This window comes from Anneissia japonica, unplaced genomic scaffold (genome assembly GCF_011630105.1).
Source record: "Anneissia japonica isolate Jap-2015-1 unplaced genomic scaffold, ASM1163010v1 scaffold288173_len209237_cov177, whole genome shotgun sequence".
NCBI lineage: Eukaryota > Metazoa > Echinodermata > Crinoidea > Comatulida > Comatulidae > Anneissia > Anneissia japonica.
The window spans coordinates 40,300-61,580 of NW_022687201.1; the positions used below are offsets into that span (position 1 = coordinate 40,300).

A 21,281-nucleotide genomic window follows, 5' to 3' on the forward strand; every position below is an offset into this window, starting at 1 on the left:
GAAAAGAACTAACAACATCCAAGAATCATTTTGTGAACCCATAAAAAATATTGATTAAAAGTCACGAGACAGGTGCTTTAATGTCAGTAATCTCAACAATACTAGAGCTTTGCAATCACCATGACAACAATAACAAATCTGCAACAACCGCCAAATTGTGAATGACGACTATATATGCTGTAATTATTAGTGATATATATCATCTAGTTCTACAAACACTGCCATAAAAAAAAAACCACAACCACATTCTATTGAGGTCAACAATAAACACCTATAATAAGGATCCTGTACATTGTCTCTTGCAAAAAAAAAAAAAAAGACTACATTTAATTCACACCTGATTCTATTTCTACTATGCACGTGTACAACATATTGTGAATTTGTTTTCAAAACTCATTTTAAACCTGATTGGGCTTATATTGTATTTTTAAAAATTTTTAACCTTTTACTGAATGCTAAAGAAAGTCTAATCTACCTTCCCAATTTAGTAAAAAGTTTGCTTTGTTTAATTTCACACCCAACAGGAAATTTTGCACTTGCTTATTTCAGGATGGAATGATGTCCCGTAAACTAAGTACCATTTTAAGGGAATTTGTTAGTGTAAATGAAAACAAAATCCTGGTGTCTCTCATAATTCGAACACAGGAGCCTAAGAATGAAAGGTAACCATCTAAACAAGCACACTTAAATTCCACTTCTACCATATTCTATTCAATAATAAGGTATACATCAAACTATATGAATTATAATTTTGTATATTTGTATTGCATGTCATGAGCAAAGACCTTGGATTTAGCTCGAACCATAAACACCATGACCATAGGCAATGCACTATGTAAAAACTTGCGTTACACATCACTTACCAATTACGAAACAGAAAATGTTTACATTGTTAACATAATCAACAGCATTATAGCAGGCTAACCCTAAATCATGTGAATACATGGCACACAAAAATACTCACCTGGAAACATTTCAGAACCATTTCCAGTCATTGATGAATTAAGTGACCTTCCGAGGGCACTGTCACTCATCTCCATTGGACTGTCTGCATGTCCGAAAGTTTGTAACCCAGAAATCGTTAAACAGTCATTGAGAATATCGGGTCTGCAGAAATCTTCTCTTGTACGAAGCTGGACAAAATTTTGAGAGAAAAAATTTTGAGAGAAAACATAGTGCTAATTTTTATTTAGGCTTTTGAATTTTTCTAAGTAATCAGAGTGGAAAAAAGAAATCTGATTAGAAATTGATTTCAAATTACTTTTAGGTATACTTTTGTAATTTAAAACTCAATTATTTAGGGATTATTTCAATTATTACATTTTTCCTACAATTGTACAAACGTTCCTTTGGAGTCGGTCAGTCACTTTCATACCATTTTGTAAGTGACACAACATGTGATGAACAATAGCATTTTCAAACCTTTTTTCGAGCTTGCTGGTCTTTTGCTGTGTGTGCCTTCACGTGTTTGCGTAGTGAGCTGGGATCGGTGTACCGCTTCGTACACCCTGGAATTTGACAAGCATACGGTTTCTAAAATAATAAACAAAATGAGATTAAACTGCGATAATCTTTTAAGAATAAAAATGAAATTAATTTCTTGACAGTTATACTTTCTTTCTTATCAGGGGTGGCACCAGGGTTTGCCTGATGGTGAATGTTTCCAATGTTTCCACAATGTTTCCAATGTTCAATGTTTCCACAATGAACGTAAGTGTGTACAGTCGGGCGTCGCTCTAAAACTCTTGGGAGTGTGGTCCCGGGGTGAAGCCCCTGAAACAGTAACGATTTAGTGGTTTAAATTGTGAAATTAAGATTATTATTATATTAATATGTTAAAAAAAAACAAAAACAATTTTTTTTTTCTCTCTGACTAACAGTGTTTTTCCTTCTCTTCCCTGTCCCACTCTCTGCTGGTACCATCTGTTTCTTTTCCATCTAGTCCCGAGCGCATAGAGACCTCGTTTATCTGTGCTATATAAATAAATCTATTATTATTATTATTATTATTATTATTATTATTATTTTGTCTCTGCTTTCTAGTGCAGAGGTTCAAGTTGGAAGATTCTACTTCCTGGAGATCTTACATAACCTTTCCATATTAACTATATTTTGATGACTTCTGGCAGACAATTGAAAATATAGTAGTAAAACGGGTAACTGTTGCCAGAGATGGGTTAGATTCTGTAAGGCTTTTGCTTTTTTGCAGGACTATGGGAGACCTTCTCTATTTATGGAAAGACTCCTATGACTTGCGAGAGACTTAGGCTCCCTCGCAGTATATCAGTTGTGTTCCCGATCTAACTGTTTTGATCCACTTAATATTACATCTTCCTTGTCAAATTATATTCATATACAGTATTTCATTTTCTTATAAATCATTATTAATATTAATACATTATTTCTTTAATAATTATGTCAATTTCACTGAGGTTCCCATTATTGTTTGCATGTGTGTGCTTCATAACCTTTGTGTTTCTACAGGTTACGACACGGAACTGCGATCTTTCGTATGTTACATGAGAATCTTGACATTATGGTATGACCCACGACAACTGACATGTGACTATTGTGCAGCTAGCCTACTACAGTATCTACTTTCTACTGTGCTTCAAAATTGTGAATTTCTCATACTTTTTTCTGAAAGTACAAAAAAAGTTGTTTATCAAATATACTACGAGCTAAGTTCATAATAAAAACCTTTTATTAACTGATATGTAGTCAATGAGTAACAATTACAGATTTCAATGTTTACTATTTAAGTTCCTGTATATTGAGAAAAGGAGACTGGAAATCTATCAACAATTAAATGTTTCCGGAAAATACTGCGATATCAATAGGATCACATCTAGTTGCAACCTATAGTAAACTTCACTATTGTAAGGTAAGGTCGAACGAGAAGTTAATCTTGCAATCCAACAACTTCTTTCCATTATTCACGGCTACACGTGCCGTCAAGGCAGACATAGCTCTCCAAGTCAATAACCATACACACGATTGTTTGAAGACTCTAAAATCATGGGCTTTGTGCCTCAAACCATAAAATGACTTTTGAAAGTCCATAAACCATCATAAAATTCTACTAAAATAGATGACATTAGTTGCTTGTTTCGCTACAAATTTTATAATTTGTATTTTTCTATTATTATGGATTTCTATTGGGTAATTTTTGGACGTACCTTTAAAGAGGAAGCGTGCCACTGTTAAAAAGTGTATTCTAAGAAAAAATTACATTTTCTTAATACAAATATGTAAATTAACTTAAACTATTTTTTACATCTAAGAAAGTCTATCCAAGGTGGGAAAGGATTATTAAAGTTTTTTTTTTCTCTGATTTCTAAACTTCATCTAATTGAAGAAAGAAAATAATACTATAGTAATATTAGCCCTTTTTCTAAACATGTGCATTTAAATTTTAATAATCTACAAAATTAAAAACATTCTTGAGTTAAATGCTTGAGCTGGTTTCTCAAGTTACTTAATCCTTTTGCCGTCTTATTTCAGGCTCAGTCTGTGAGTTCTACCCCCTAGGAAAACTTACTTGGATCTGAATGGAGCCAACAAGTTACCGTGGAAATCCCCTACTCGATGATTTCAAATAAACCAAGTCAACAAGCTTGGTTGTTCAATCCTAGATTATAAGAGATCAAAAGTGGCATCCACATGCAACTTACTACTAATACTATCAGTAAGCTAAGTAAGTTGGTAGATTGAGCTTTGGTAGTATTATGGTATTAATGGTGGTTTCAGCTTTGTACAAAATCAAAATCATTCAATCCAGATGTGTGCCAAAACAAAACACAATAGTGGCAAGAGCAGTGGCGCAACATAGGTGACCAGACCTAATGTGCATGTTCCAGGTTCAAATCCTGGCAATGGCAATCTTTATGTGCTTGGGTATAAATACACTTTCATCTTGTCCTTTGGATGGGACATTATGCTGTTGGTCACTTTCTCAAATTTTCCTGGACTTTCTGTTCATGCTTTCCATCTCTTTCATTTGTTATATGTAATGTAATGAAAATAATTTAAAAAATGCATCCAATATAAACTAATATTTCTCCATAATTTTAAATCAGTAAATATCAACATTTTTTTTTTTACAGAAGCACAACGTTATTGAGCATGAAATACATTTTTGTCTAATAACAGAACTATGTTTTATAAGCGTGATTTATGAGCATTTGCCAACAAGGTGAAACAAGAGACCATTCACAGTTCTAAGGTTACTACTTCAATTTCTCTAACACGCAACATCCTGGATGTAAATACGCAACAAAACATTTTTCTAAGAACACCAAAAATAAATCATTATTGAATCATGTGATAACCATAGAGCTGGGAGAAAACATCAAGTTTTAAACAATAACAAAATAAATGACAAATTTAATACACAGATTGCAGACTTCCATAAAACAAATATAATGTATCGTTAATTTTTAAAGTTCTATCAAGAGAGAGGTAGCAATAGCATATTAAGACTCCAGTCAACCCTATTGGTTCTTGTTCATTGGTCCTATCCTAATTTTATCATATTTTAGATGGCTTTCATTAACTTGAAACAAGACATTAAAGATTCAGGAAGCCTTATGATCAATGTCCATAATACAATATAGGATTGCTTGATAACTACAAAGGGAAAAACACCACAAATTTTGTAGAACAATGGCAAACTATTTTGATGTGAGTTTTGTGTCAGGAAAATAATACAAGAGTGATCTTTTGCTCTACCTGATGTGTTACTCTTCTGAACACTTAGTACCTTCCCAAATACTTGCGAAGAAAAATTTGCAAGTGATTCGGGTGGAAAACTAAATGACAAAACTAAAATGCAAACAATGAATACTATCTTTACGATGAAGTGTCTTACTTGTTACTTGTCTTCCTAGCCGTTTTCTTTCATAGAAAACATATGGCCGTCATTGACTGATTTGCATGAAAGAGATCTTACTTTAAAGAAGTGCTCCTCAATTATTCATATATTTATTTTATTTTATTTCACTTTTATTTATTTATTTTTTATTTTATTTTTTTTAGTTTGTTTTTTTATTTTATATATTTTTTATTTTCCATTTTTTTTTTAATTGTGTTATTTTATTATGTTACTTTACCTGTAACCCCAGGTGGGATGCTGTCGGGTACTCCCTTCCCGTGTCAGGAGGGTCCTGAAGCTCATCATATGGGCAGGGTCGCTCATCCCCCTGTCAGGTATCCCCCTATATCTAATGTACAGTGTATACCTGATGATTACCCAAATCTGCAGATTATACTATGCCCAGCCAATCATAATATAAATAGCTAAAGGATGTTTACGATAGTGGATATGTTTGTTATCTATTTAGAGGATGACTAACAAACATATTTAGTACTGTAAGTCACTTTGAGATATTGATGGAAACTGTATTAGCTGACGACTACTACTACTAATGTAAGAAGAGAAAGTGAAAGCATATGTTAGGATCTTTTGTTCTTTTAATACTGTTTATTTAGATTGCTTATTTCAGCAGACTTGTACTTGCTTTGAACACCATTCTTTGTTGTTTTAGGACCGCCCCCATTATTTCAGTTGTATATTATACTTGTTTCTTATCCCATTTGTACAGTCTCCTGACGAAGTCCACTGTGTGGACGAAAGCTAGAGAATAAATTATATATTGTTAGTCTCAAAAGTGCTGCTGTTATTTACTTTATACTTTCTATGTTAGGATACTCACTGTATCAAGGTGTGTGCGTTGGTGCTTTGCCCTATCGGAGGAGTTGCTGAAGGCTTTGGTACAACCAGGATGTTGACAAAGGTACGGCTTCTCACCTGTGTGTGAGCGTAGGTGTATCTTCAGGTTCTCCAGTCTTGAGAAGGCTTTGTTACAACCTTCAAACTGCAACGGATTAAAAAAACAAATTTATTTTTATGTCTACTCTCTTTGTAAATCTTAAACATTTTTTAACTTCAAGTTATAAATAAAAAATATTGTCCTATTACTGTGAACCAATATAAGTGCAATGAAAACATTACAACAATAAATTATGTATACAAAGTGAACTAGGCCTAAAAATGGTCTTTTTGGTCAGTAAAATATTTCAAATAGGTAACTTCATACAGTAAGTATTGTTATTAGGTTTATTACTTCTTCGAGAGGTTCTGATAAGTGAAATATTTCAAATTAGTAATTTACTTCCAAGATTATACAAGTATTTTTTATACACATACAATTTAGTACTCCAGAATTGGTAAACATTAAGCAATTTTTAAGGAAAAATACTAGTGGGTGGTGTAGAATGGAATTCCAAAGTAAACTTATTAATAGTGTGGAGTTTTGATAAATAGTTAAATATTTCAAATTGGTAACTTCTCTTCCATAAAAATACAAGTACCATATTGTTCATTTAAGATATGAAGTTTAGTATTATCAGAACAGGAATGTAAATATCATAAACAAAAATACCCAGCCAAACCAATACTTATTTATGCTCAATAGTCTTATCCTTAATAATTATTAATGTCCAGTCATCCGTCATCTTTATTAAACTTATTTTAGGTGGCTTTCACAGGGGTCCCAAGTTTCCTGAAAGACACGGGAGTCTCCCAGAAATTGATGGCCTCTCGCACTCCCACAAGCAAGCAAGAATCTAATAATATTTGCATGTAAATTTTTACTACTTCATTCAATTGTCGCACAGAAATCAGTGCCAATGGGTATCATCATGTACAGCAAAATAAAATTAAATATGTTAAAAGAAAGATAAGATAGTATAATACATACTCCATCCAAGTATCGAAATGTACACCATCTTGTCGGGATTCAATATTTCAACATTAATTGTCATCATTGATGACATACTGTAATTCCTGATGATGAAATAATTAATGTCAAAATATTTAATCCCGGCACGATGGCGTGCATTTTGATACTCAAAAGAAAGCTCATTTAACAAGATCACCTGGATGGGACTGTTTTCAACTTGGGACAACTGCTTTCATTTTGGAACAACTTGGCTATTTCTAACATTCAGGAAGCTTTGTAAAAGTTTAACGGTCGGAGTGCGTTGCAAATTTCACATATAAAAAGAGACATTGCACAATAAACAATGATAAACATGATCAACTGCATGTCCCTTTCCCTATATCAGCTCAAAAAATTCCTCCAGTTTTAATATATATTTTCTTTTTAAGATAGCTAGAATAACTATCTTTGAAAAGCACAGATGGCAGAGTGCGGTCCTCAGGCCGCATGCGCCCCCCCAACGTCGATTTTTTAGTAGCCCGCGAAATGAATTAAAAACCCTATGTTTGCGGCCTGCCAAGCAACACTGGCTAGAAAACTCCTTGTTTTTTGACGGCCTGACATCGATCATATGTAAAAAGTAACATTAAAACTGGGAATAAAGTGGTGCAAAAACTATGTTCCAAACTAAGTTTGGTGCGGCCCTCTGTGTTGAATCATATCCGGCAATTTAGAGGTGCCATGATCATAAATTTTCTTACCTCACCCCAACCATGTTGGGCCTGAGGTGATCTAGACTCTCCATCTGTGATTGTCCCTCCCTGGACCCCCTCTATTTTGAATTCCTTGATTCTACTTGAGCGTTAGAGTTGCCGTCAGCCTTTGCTAATCATTGAAGGTCAAATGATCACCACTTATCATGTTGTACTCAAAATAATTGATGTTTGTAGAGTCCTCTGGGAGTTGTACTGTATGACAACTGAACAATAGCTTCACTATAAATTATATTGTTAATGTTATCATAAATATGATTTTTATTATCACCATAAATATCAATAACGCTACTATAGCATCATCACCACCATCATACACATTACCATCACTACCACTACCGTACCATTATCACTTCATTAACAATAAATTGAATTCATCACCAACATCATACACATTACCATCACTACCACTACCGTACTATTATTACTTCATTAACAATAAATTGAATTCATCACCACCATCATACACATTATCATCACTACCACTACCGTACCATTATCACTTCATTAACAATAAATTGAATTCATCACCACCATCATACACATTATCATTATCACCTCTCATTATCATGTCATTTAGCATTTGCTTTAAAAATTTAAAAAAATGTGAGTGAATTTATCTATATTTTTGCAAGATGCCCTACAAATTAGTCTAAAATTTTTGTCTCATGTAAAGGCCAACTCAGAGAGCGTCGGCTGACGCAGCCCGACCCGATTTATCGTCGGGGACAGTCTTAAGCCGTCGTGAGAAATATTAAACATGTTTAATATTCTACTACGCGACTGCCCCCGATGCACACCATTGCGTCTGCGTTCAACTCATGCAGACCCGACGCGACAACAAATCACGTCGGGCTGCGTCGGCTGACGCTGTCTGAGTTGACCTTAAGATATTGACATTCTAGGCCTCTAAATGGGTTATTTTTATTCCATCTGATGAGTATCTTAAAAAATAAATTAATTAATTAAAAAAAAAACTTTTTCCACCCGCCCCTATTTATCATTTTTAAAAAAGGGCAAAGAAAATCATCATCACCACTCATTATCATCTCATTTACAATAGGCCCATTATCATAACCACCACCATCATACACATTATCATTGTCACCCACTACCACTATAAACTCATTATTAATCATCATCATCACCACCATCATTATCTACCTGATTTAACAACATTATCACCACAACTATCATTATCATTAAATATCATTACCATCAACATCATAATCATCATCAACATCATCATCCCTATTGCCACCAATGCTCGCATAGTTGTCAATCATATCCAGTGTAAGGCCTTAGGCAAACAGTACTGTCTGAGTTTATTATCATTATCATCAATAGCAAAGCAAAAGTAAAACTTTCTTGGCAGTGTTCCAGGCCACTTCATGTTACCTTGACAGTTCTTTTCATGTGTTTAATGTTTCCACCATTAGAGAATTCTAGGATGAATCATGGCTACAAGCTATCAAATCACAATGTATTACAGGTACATCTACATTCGCACACATACTTGTAACTCTTTTGCGAAGTTCATTGACATGAAATTTTATGTTTAGATTCATAAATAAAAACCTTTCAAAAAAATAAGTTAAAATTTTTGTTGAACAATCTACTTAATCTTTTTGTAATGCATTACATATAATTATTATATTGTAAAGCGCCATTAGTATGGTATGGTAGTTGGAAGGTCATGGGTTCGAATCCCACTTAGAACCATCACTTACTTATCACTATCACTTACTTATCACTGTATGATGCCTTAAGAGTTTTGCTTGTTTTTATTTTTATTTATACAATCCTGAAGATTGTACGATTTGATCCAGAGGGTGGTGTATAAGAGACAGGTGCGGTCCTCAGGCCGCATGCGCCCCCCCAACGTCGATTTTTTAGTAGCCCGCGAAATGAATTAAAAACCCTATGTTTGCGGCCTGCCAAGCAACACTGGCTAGAAAACTCCTTGTTTTTTGACGGCCTGACATCGATCATATGTAAAAAGTAACATTAAAACTGGGAATAAAGTGGTGCGAAAACCATGTTCCAAACTAAGTTTGGTGCGGCCCTCTGTGTTGAATCATATCCGGCAATTTAGAGGTGCCATGATCATAAATTTTCTTACCTCACCCCAACCATGTTGGGCCTGAGGTGATCTAGACCTGTCTCTTATACACATCTAGATGTGTATAAGAGACAGGTGTATACCTGATGATTACCCAAATCTTAAGTTAAAATTTTTGTTGAACAATCTACTTAATCTTTTTGTAATGCATTACATATAATTATTATATTGTAAAGCGCCATTAGTATGGTATGGTAGTTGGAAGGTCATGGGTTCGAATCCCACTTAGAACCATCACTTACTTATCACTATCACTTACTTATCACTGTATGATGCCTTAAGAGTTTTGTTTTTATTATTTATACAATCCTGAAGATTGTACGATTTGATCCAGAGGGTGGGCACTTAGCTAAAATGTATTTTACATTTTAGCTTTATAGTTTAAGGCCTGTTTATACTTCAACGATAACGATAACGATAAAAAAGCTAAGCAGCGATTGTTTATATAGAAAACAAAAGAAATAAGAGAAGTTTTTACATTAGGATGATTTGATAACGATTTATCGTGTATACGATAACAACATATTTTAACAAATCAAATTACATGACGTCATAATCATGGAAAAACTATAAAATCGTTGCAACTACTACGATTTTAATGTTTTTCCATGATTATGACTACATCTGATTTGATTTGTCAAAATATATTGTTATCGAATAACTGATAAATCGTTATCGAATCGTTCTAGTGTAAAAACTTATTTTATTCCCTATATGAACAACTGTTTTTTAACTTTTTTATTGTTATCGTTATCGTTCAAAGTATAAACATGCCTTTATAGCAGAATAAATTTAATTTTATATCTATCTGCCTGTACCTGCTTTTTCCATATGATATTCTGTATATTTACCTCAATTAAAACTATAAATATTAATTACTTATTAATGTTATTTATTGACCGATATTGTAATATGTTTTTTAAGTGAAGTTTATAATTACCATATGATTTTAGCACCAACAAGTACAGTAGTAATTTATTGGAATTATGTTTAATGTTCAGTTAATAATATAAAGGTATACAACATGCTAATGTCTTTTTGTCAATTTTATTTTATATAAATTTATATTTAATTCTGTTTTCACAATATCAGCCACTTTTCTCTGCATATTCCTCCATGTTATTTAACTAAAAGAAGCAACCATCAACTTTTATCTATACAGTGTAAATAGTATTACTGTATCTTTCTATTCATCAATATATTTTAACTCTTATAATACAACATTCAAATCCACATTGAATATCACTTTGTTTACATTTTCCTTGCCTTTTTATTATCTACTGTACCGGTATTATCTATTATATTTCTTTCTTCTTACATCCTACACCCACTTACTGTATATTTATCTTTTGATGGTTTCTTAATTGTTTGATTTTTTTTTTTATTCCATTGGATTAATACATTTGACTTTATGGTATTTTTAGCTAGGCTACAAGATAAACAAAAAAACCCAACAAAGATGTTTTGGATCAAAAAGCAACAAACACCTTTGTCAACAACTCCATTAAATGACAACCATACCAAATCTGATCACGTAGGATTTCAAAATTCTATTCAACAGTAACACCATCAAGTTTAAGAACACAAAAACTTAACAGTACTTGGATAAGCAGGGTGCTATGAATGAATGCTGTCGGAACAACAAAGTCCTCATAAAAAATATTATCTTTAAGAAAATAAGCGTGTTCGTAAGCGGCCATTGAATAATTTATACTTTGTTCTGGGATAAGAAGTGTGTTATCAACAAATAGAGGCGGAACATAGTACTCATAAATATATCAAATAAGCGTGTTCTTAAGCAGGCATTGTTTAAACTTTATTTGGTATCCGGTGGATGATTTTGTCTTGTGTACTGATGTAGACAGCATTATTATAGAGTGATTTTGGTGATAAGATCCAGGGCACGGTTCAGGTGTAGAATGAATAGCACTAGACACAGTACATGGCACCTTGTACTAACTCTTTCAGGGCAAAATAAACTAGATTTTTAAAATGCAGATGTGTAATCCAACCCGGCCACAGAAATAGCATGAATTTAACACTAATGTTCTGAACATTGAGAATTCTATTTATGGCTACTGGCTACTGTACCATGGCTAATTTGATTTAGGAGGGAAAAAAATTGCATTCAACAAATTTCTATTCTTTTACTAAACATTCATAGAACTTAGAAAAAAAAAATTATTTTTGCAGAGTGACATCATGCATTTCATAGATTGTGAAGGCAGTAGTAGGAGGCCTACTGGTAATTGAAACACAAAAAAACAATTTCCTCATCATAAATTAAATCAAATATTGTAGAATAGGCTAGCATATTAGAATTTTTGTTACATGCAGACCATCCCTCATATTTGTACTGCCTACTCGAAAAAAACCTGTTATAGCTACAAATCTAAGTAATAACTGTTTAAAAATAGTTTTTGGACTTGTTTGAGGGCTAGATTCATTTTTGAGTAATTCAGATTGAAGAACTTTATCAACCTCTAAAAATTGATATTGGGAGCTTGGTTTTCCATGTACGATAGACTGATCTCATCTGATATTTAATACTATTGCTTTCTTTCGGTTTCCAAAATGTTCTTGCAGGCATGTTACGTGGCCAATTATATCTTTTGTAATTGTAACATAACTCCACAAAAAATTCAGACTTACTAAATCTGTTAGTATCATTTTTATTGCTTCTGGAAACACCAACAGTCATGTATCATATCAGAAATTTGTCTGACAGACTCAGTAGACAAAGTTTGATAAGACCTTGATGAAGTAGAATACTGTCAATCAACTTTAGCTCAGTCAGCTGAACTAGTGATAGCCACTTTGTGTGCACTCAACTATGGAGATCATTGGTCCCGGGTTCAATTCCAATTATTGCTCTCCTTGTGTTTCAGCTGAAATATATTATGTTAGCACTCACCTAGTTAGCAAATCTTACTGGTTGTTAAAGCAATATGAAACAAAAGATATATATTGTTTTTACAGATGTATTCAGAACTTTTTTTCAAACCAACAATTTTAGTCTTCAATATAAATTAGTAATATTTACAGCATCTACAAGTCAAGTGGTTACATTAAAAACACATGGTTGCTAGGAAACCAGATGGCTGAAAAGAGACAAACTGAATGCTTAGTAACAAGATTCACTTCAATGCTGTTATCAGATTGGTCTGCAACTGTGGACTGCAGCACTTCTGTCGTAAGTTTTTCTGCTGAGCCTAATCACCTAATCAATTGCAACGAAAATATTTAATGTACCTTAATTAATATTGCAAATTTACAATTTCCATCTAGTATATAAATAATATAAGAATCCTCTATTGACATTATAGTCTAAGCATTCTCCAAATTGATATTTGTACGTAACCTAGAAACCATATTAAATCTAAGGTATTTGGATCCAGTTTCAAAATTTGCCAACATATTTGCAACAGTCAAATTTGAACATACAGTATGCAAATGCAGCAAACAATAATTCAGTTGAGGAGCAAGTGCAAGAGAACTATAATTAAAACCATTCTACAGGTAGAATATATATTTGGATAATTTAAAGAATCCTCCATTAAAGGCTACCAATCTCCAAATTTATTTTTGCAAGTAACCTACAGTATAAACCATATTAAATCCAATGGATTAGGATTGAGTTTCAGTATTTGCCAACATATTTATAACAATCACATTTGAACATACAGTACACAAATGTAGCAAACAACAATAATTCAGTTGAGGAACAAGTGCAAGAAAAGTATAATTAAAACCATTCTAGTATATATATTTGGATAATTTAAACAATCCTCCATTAAGTCTAAACCAATCTCCAAATTGATATTTGTAAGTAACCTAGAAACCATATTAAATCCAAGGTATTTGGATTCAGTTTAAAAATTTGCCAACATATTTGCAACAGTCAAATTTGAACATACAGTATACAAATGTAGCAAACAATAATTCAGTTGAGGAGCAAGTGCAAGAGAACTATAATTAAAACCATTCTACAGGTAGAATATATATTTGGATAATTTAAAGAATCCTCCATTAAAGGCAAACCAATCTCCAAATTCATTTTTGCAAGTAACCTATAAACCATATTAAATCCAAGGTATTAGGATTCAGTTTCAGTATTTGCCAACATATTTACAACAATCACATTTGAACATACAGTACACAAATGTAGCAAACAACAATAATTCATTTGAGGAGCAAGTGCAAGAAAAGTATAATTAAAACCATTCTAGTATATATATTTGGATAATTTAAACAATCCTCCATTAAGTCTAAACCAATCTCCAAATTGATATTTGTAAGTAACCTAGAAACCATATTAAATCCAAGGTATTAGGATTCAGTTTCAGTATTTGCCAACATATTTACAACAATCAAATTTGAACATACAGTATACAAATGTAGCAAACAACAATAATTCAGTTGAAGAGCAAGTGCAAAAGAATTATAATTAAAACCATTCTTCAGTTGGGAGGCAAGACTCAAAGGCCTGAAATTAGACTCCAGGAATATAATGAGTTTGAATATGTTGGCATTGTGGAGGAGACTGTCTATCCCTGGGCTGCGGTTAGCTTGTCAATCATAGAGGTTATTGACCTGAATGTGACAACAAATCAGTGACATCACATTCTTAAAATGAACTCTTGTTACATGAATCATTCAATGTAACAACATCTAAACGCCGTTGACATCATGGAGCGTAAAGATGACAACTTTCCAAACTTCTACGCCTAACCACCAAGTCCTATACGCAGGTTGTGAGCTACATAATCTATAAAATTCTCTTGTAATGTTCATTTTAAGTTTTGTTCTTTAGAACATCATCTTATGAAGAAAATACTAGATTTAATTCTCATCACAAACTCCAGTGGTGTGGATATGAAAATGATCTGACCATGTATTTTACCAAGGGGAAAACTGCTAGCAGAATGTGTGGGTTAAACTGTAACCTTCAATTTCACACCAAAAATAACATTCTTGTACTGAAGGGTTGGCCAAAAACAATATATTGCTTTGTATGGTTGATATAAAATAACATATGGTATGTATGAATTTTTTAGTTAAGGGTGAAAGTTTGCTTAGTAATGAGGTATACCTTTCAACAAGGGAGATGCACATAACGGAAATATATTCAAATATTGACATTTACAATTGTACTTATAACTTAAGTGTAATTGCATTGGACTAGTATGTCTAACTGGATTGTACTAAAGGTAAAAATCGCACTGCAACTTGCATGTATGACAGATCCCTTTCGCTCACACATCACATTAGACATGGAAGGAAGTGAATCGCAGACATCTCCTAATTTTTCCGGATACGGTGTACGGCATGCTTTGTTTCAATCAGATTTGTTACAGCTTGATGTTACATCCGAAGATAGATCTCAAAGTAAAATGTCTTACATAAACAAGCCCCTTTCAGATAGACGTTGCCACAATATTGCGGCAAGCATGCCGTCATAACAAACGGTCTATACCCTTTTATACAGCACCTTTGTTACCACAATATTGCGGTAATCTTACGCTTTTCTGTCGGAAATGGTCCTACAAAATGGCGCAATATTGGTGGTTTAAATACCACCGTGCAATCGTTTTTAACTTTAACCGTGTTTGTTTATGCATAAATGCACATGCCGACTTGATTGTCGCAATATCGAGTAGACCAATTCAGACAGAGCAAGCCAGTAACCGTTACCACAATATTGCGGAAATATTACTAGGGTGCAAGGTGGCCTAAAGTAAGCCGGCATATTGGCTTATCAACCCTTTCAGACAGAAACCCATGCCTCCGTGCATACCGCAATATTGCGGTATTGCAGCTCTGTCTGAAGGGCTTTAAAGACAAGATAAGCAACATGTAACATACATGATTTTTCATGAACATGTAAAATACATCAAAACAAAGACATTTTATATATTATACTATATCAGCTTACAGATTTATTCAAAGTACAATGCACTGTTTAAATAATAAATAACAAAACGATGATGAGGGGAAGACATTGTATTACTTGCGGCTAAGTAGCATATGGAAACATAATAAACATAATATTATTTGGTATTAACTCAGTCATTACATCCACTGACTGCCACAGGGAAGTCAAAATTATTGTATGCAGGTAATAAGTTCAATTTAATGAAACAGGACGTACCAAAAGGCCTGGCAATGAACTTGTGGGGGCAGCGACAGGATGATAAATAAATAATAGTGACTAACATTTGACAGGGAAGAGTGTTAAAGTCACGTTTTTTCAGGAAATTTAAAAAGCAGATTCCATCTAGCGATTCTATAAATAAAAGCAAGGAGCAATGGGCCCATCAGAAAAGTTCAAGAACCCACTTAAAAAGACCAAATTGTTAGTTTGTACTGTAAACACATGTGTGAATATGTTTAGAAGATACAGAAGGCTATTTGATTGACTAACTGATTGATATGAATTATGATTCATGTTTTATTTGGGCGTAAATATGAACAAATGAAAAATAAAAACACATGTCATGAATACTATCATCTATTTGGAGTCCCTTCTCCCATTCCGATTAGACAAAACACCCAAATGCTAAATTCCAACATAATGATGAGGCTGATGATGATTTATGATGATAATGATGATTGATGATGATGATTTATATTGCTGATGATGAATATAATGATGATTAACGCTGCTGATGATGATTTACTATAATGATGGTGATGATTTATAATGATGATGATAATAATAATAAAGATGATGACTTTATATATGATTTATAAAGATGACGATGATGATGATGACAATGATGATGACAATGATTTATGATCATGCTGTTGACATGATGATGGCGGTTATGATTATTATTTACGATAGATAATGATAGCAAAATAAAATCATTTATTTTCTTTGAATATTGTTTTTTAATCTTTCCTGTTTTCTTGGGAATGTACTGTATGTAGATCATTCTATGCATTTCCTTGTTTACAAAATTGCTTGAAGTTTGTTTTTTTTCCTAAAACTCACCTCTGACAACCTACCAGTTTGGCAACCTAATTTTGGTTAGAGAATGTTTTTTTTTTTTTTAAAGTTAAGCTTGCGGTCAGTCAAACCAAGGAGGCATTTTATGACGCCGTGGTTCTAGGCCTACATACTTGAAAGTCTTGGTTTCATCGTGAAATAAGCAAAAATACAAAAATACCAGTGATTTGCTGTTGCCTATAAACATGCAAATATGCAGGGCCCCAGCAAATGTGGATTGTACAACTCCAAGCCATAAGATACCAAATTTATTCTAATTTTAGTTACTATTTTTAACCAAAATTACACCTCACAAAAAACATTGACATATATTTTAGTTTCAGTTTTATTTTCCTTGTAGCACACTCATTTTTGACAAGTGCAGTGTAATTGCACATATATAAATTTCATGAGTAGATATTGATTTATTACCAACAAGTTCCTTTATCTGATTTCTATACTGAGTGATTGTTCTTCATAAACTAGACAAGGTCGCAATTTATTTATTTCACTTGTTCAAGTTGCTTTACAAAACAACAAAATGCTAATCATATACGTCACCGCAATTCCATTACTTGGAGGAACAGGTGGCAAGTGGAAAAAACAAAAGAATGAAAATCTTTGCAAGGCAAAGGCACTGTGTAAATTAAAGACTTTAAGGTCCAAACAAGTAAAGACAAACAATCCCACTCCCATGTATTGAATGTATTAAACATTTGCAGTCAGTAAACAAAATATTATGTATACTATTATTTCTCTTTATACCAGAATACATATGTAGCAGAATTCAGTGATCTCCGAAGCCAGATTTGCCAGAATAAAATATTAAATCTTTGAAATTTTATAAAATATAGACATTAATAAATTGATCAGATATTCAATCTTTAAATAGCAATGCTGGAGCTCAGCACAGATGTAATGTTACCAGTAACAATTTTGTTATAGGTAGCAGTGTTAGTGGAAAACAGTAGACTAGATATGGCCTAATGAATTTCATTGCCCAAAATGAAACAAAAAGCTTGTGGTTATAAAAGTAAGTTTGTCTGTAAAATGCTGTGTACCTTGGCTTTTTCTCAGATTATCCATTAAATGCAACGTATTAACCATAGCTGCATCTGTTTTGTTCTGCATAGACACCTAGCGTGGCTACCCCGTGCAGTCTGCGAGGAAGGGCTGGTCAACAATACATTACATTCAGAAGGGCCTCATCAGTCCAATTATTTCTTTTTATTTCAGCTTCGTACAACAGCTTGTCAGTCACCAATATAATAAGTTTTGTTTTTAGTGTGAAAGTTTAGATTGAAAGGCAATCACCTTCACCACCCAGCTATCTCAAAGATAAGCAGTACATACAAAAAAGAACATATAGTTGTAAATTACAGTATGTATTTTCTTAAAACTTTTAACAGTCATTACCAAGGGTGGTCAGTCCAGATCCTTTGTATACCCTGATCAGGAGATTGCAGACCCTACAAATCTCAAATTTGGACATATTTCCCATAAATTTGTGATCATTTAGTACTGTAAAATAGTCTCTCCGAGTTAGATTATTTGCATGTGAAGAAGAGAAGAGATACAGTAATTAATGATATCAAAACAGGAAGGACATGAACAACCAAGTACAGATGTTGCAATCAGCCTCACGATAATTCAGACTCGCTAATGCACATTCCTGCAGAATGGCAAACTACAATACTTTGGACATACTAAACCTCAATGTAGTTGCTATGACAGTGGGAATCAGGGGGGATCTCCCTTGTCCCAAGGGAAGAAAAGTACACGATGATTGATGATAAAAACCTTAACTTAATAGTTAACTGGTACTTGCACTATTTCATCGTTCTTTAGTACATTTACAACAGCATTGCTATATTATAGGAATTCCTTGCCATTTTTTAGTCGATTTTCATTATTTTTTTAACAAAAAAAGAAAAAAAAAAGAGGCGCGGCTAGAAAATCAGGGTCGGGGGCGGTGACGCTAAACAAGTATATTTTTTTTTTTACCTTACTGAAGGCCGACACACACATTGAGGAAAATGCATCCGTGAATTGCGAAGTGTTTTTAAACCGAGTCTAAAGAGGATGGTGATCACCTGCAGAAGTAAAATCTATTCAGCTTCAGAGATAAATAGAACAATGAAAATTGCCTCAACACTTCCTTCACACACAGCCTTTTAATCGATAATTTCTGTACTATCCCTGATTTATCTACTTACCTTTAATAGAGCTCTTTCAAGTATCTTTGCAACAAAGGTTTTTCGATAGGTCATGTCTTTTTGACATATTGGATAGCTAGTTAGAACTAATCTCAACAATGTTTACCAGCATCATTTAGGCCCTATGTCAATTTCAATAAAGATGTACAACTGTTATTTATAGTAAAATAATCATCAACTTTTAAAATACTACATATCATTTAGAAGAATTTAAATTTAATACTTTTATCACAGGTCAAAACATTTTTTCCCTAATAAACAGATTTTTACTAAAGATGTTCAAGATATACTGCCACCTATAGACCAATCCATTTATTGGTTATTCCCTAGAGTTACCTATATGTCGGCAGAGGTAATTATTTTGCATCATCTGCTACAAATGCAAATATTGGAATTTATTAAACGATATTGTAAGAGGGTAGACTGTTTAGAAAAGCTGATCATTGGAACAAAGCTGATCATTGGGCCGTCTAAAATAAAAATTAAAAAAAAACAATAAGAAACCACACAGAAAATATATCATAAAATTTGAGAACGATTAATATGTACAAATATACAAATAAATTATATAGCACGTAGAGTTGTTTCCATCTTAAACTATTCTAAATAATTTTCACCACCCTACTACCTATACATGAACGTGCCAATTATCAGACGCTTGAAAAATACGATTCCAATACATTTTGCATACACCGTTAGCAGCAAATTTAAACGTCATTATAGTAATGTATTACTTTTTAATTAAATTTTAAATAAACCTAAATCACTAAACTAGAGTAACATGATACAATAAAAAAATAATTAATAAAAAAAATTATAATAGGAAAGTTTTCTCCAACCTGGCATATTATTTGTGTTGAATACTCAGTATGTAACCAAGTACTTGTACAACACCAAATACATCTAGTCTCCAAATACTTGTTTCAAATGATTATCTCTCTGCACATCCGCCAGTGATAAAACACAGGGTTCATTGATGTAGGTTACAAAATGTTAGGCAACTACATTGTAAGTAGCTACTCAGTTACCTGACTGGCTTTATAACTTGTTCTGTAGCGACGTTTCCAGGAATGCAAAGCCAGCTGATATCCATCTCAGAGTCTAAACTATTTTAATCTATTGTTAATGCTTAAATGTCTCTTATCGCTAAGTAATTCCTGTTAAGTTTTTCTAACTTCTTTTGCTTCAAAAACGACACTAAGAATTTAACTGTTGTAAAGCTATGTATGAAAAATATTAGGACTAAATTGAAGCTCTAATTCTGTAGCCAAACTTGATCTCTCTTTCCGTGGTGTTGGTACCAGCCTGTGCAGTGTGCTGCGATGTCTTCTCCACTCCTCACTCACAACAAGTCTTTTACCTACCCCATACAATCCCATAGCAACGGTAGAGGAGGAGTGGGAGAACAAGGCGTGGGATGTATCAAGAAACTTAATTATTAAGATATTCAAATTTTATCGATTATATTGATGATGATCTAATAAAAGATCGAAATAATGAATAACAATATTGAAAAAGGTTGTGGAATAAAAGTTATGTAAAGAATTTTAACATTTGTTATGTGAAAGATTGGAAAAAAAAAAAAAACAGGTGTTCTAATAGCAAAATGGTTCTTTTCTAGACATTCCCAATAGTATAGAAATATTCCAAATCCACATACCTTAACCGAAATGTGGCTACAGATTCAATATTTAATTACAAAAATACTTTTTTTTCCATTTTATAGAAGTATGGTTTATTTTACTTAAAAACAAATATTTTAGGCACATGAGATAGGGTTTGCCAATATATTCCTGTCCTACTCACACAGGTGGCAATGCATAAGACAAACATTAAGATCCTCAACATAAACTATGGCTGTGTTTATACTACACACTAAATATGAACACGGATTCACGTCCTTGAATGTGTTTACGCTAGCCGAGACGATCCTCCAAACGTCGGCGTTTATACAACACACCATTACAAGGGCTAACACGCCAAAGTATCATATAGCGCAATGTGTTCTGGGATAAAGGGTCAGATCGTACTTCCGCTCAATTCGCGCGGTTTGTTTTGAAGGAGTGGATAGTTTACTGTTGTTAATCGATTGTCTTTTATATTCCGATATTATTTTTTCTCGTAATCCAATTTTGTTTTTACTTCACTGGTTATTTTATTTAACGATTGTCAACGATTAAGTAAGTACCAACAGAATGGAGGAACACGAATTTCTGTTAATTTTGTTTCTGATGCAAAAAAAAATCTTATCCATCTCCTCGAAGTACACCCACTCTGAAGGGGGGTTTCCGGACTTGTTGTTAGCGTCCTTTGCTGCAGTGTATTGTCTCCGTAGATTCTTGCATTTGTTTATAATCTGCTTGCTTGTGAAATCATAGCCACATTCCTTTAATTTTTTGGCTATTTCTGCGTATATGGACGCATTTCGCCGAGTTCCATCTAGCCCCTGTTGGATGT

At 33.2% G+C, this 21,281-nt stretch overlaps 1 protein-coding gene across 3 annotated transcripts in view; it reads right to left on the minus strand.

The window, feature by feature from the left end:
- Positions 1-21,281, minus strand: part of LOC117118241 (transcriptional activator GLI3-like) — a 72,994-nt gene that overhangs the window by 16,293 nt on the left and 35,420 nt on the right. For all 3 annotated transcript variants that reach the window (XM_033262783.1, XM_033262775.1, XM_033262766.1), the window contains exons 4-6: positions 5,715-5,876; positions 1,423-1,533; positions 965-1,133 (exon numbers count right to left, since the gene is read on the minus strand). In XM_033262783.1, coding sequence (XP_033118674.1) covers positions 965-1,133; positions 1,423-1,533; positions 5,715-5,876 — 442 coding nt within the window. The remainder of the gene's footprint in view (positions 1-964; positions 1,134-1,422; positions 1,534-5,714; positions 5,877-21,281) is intronic.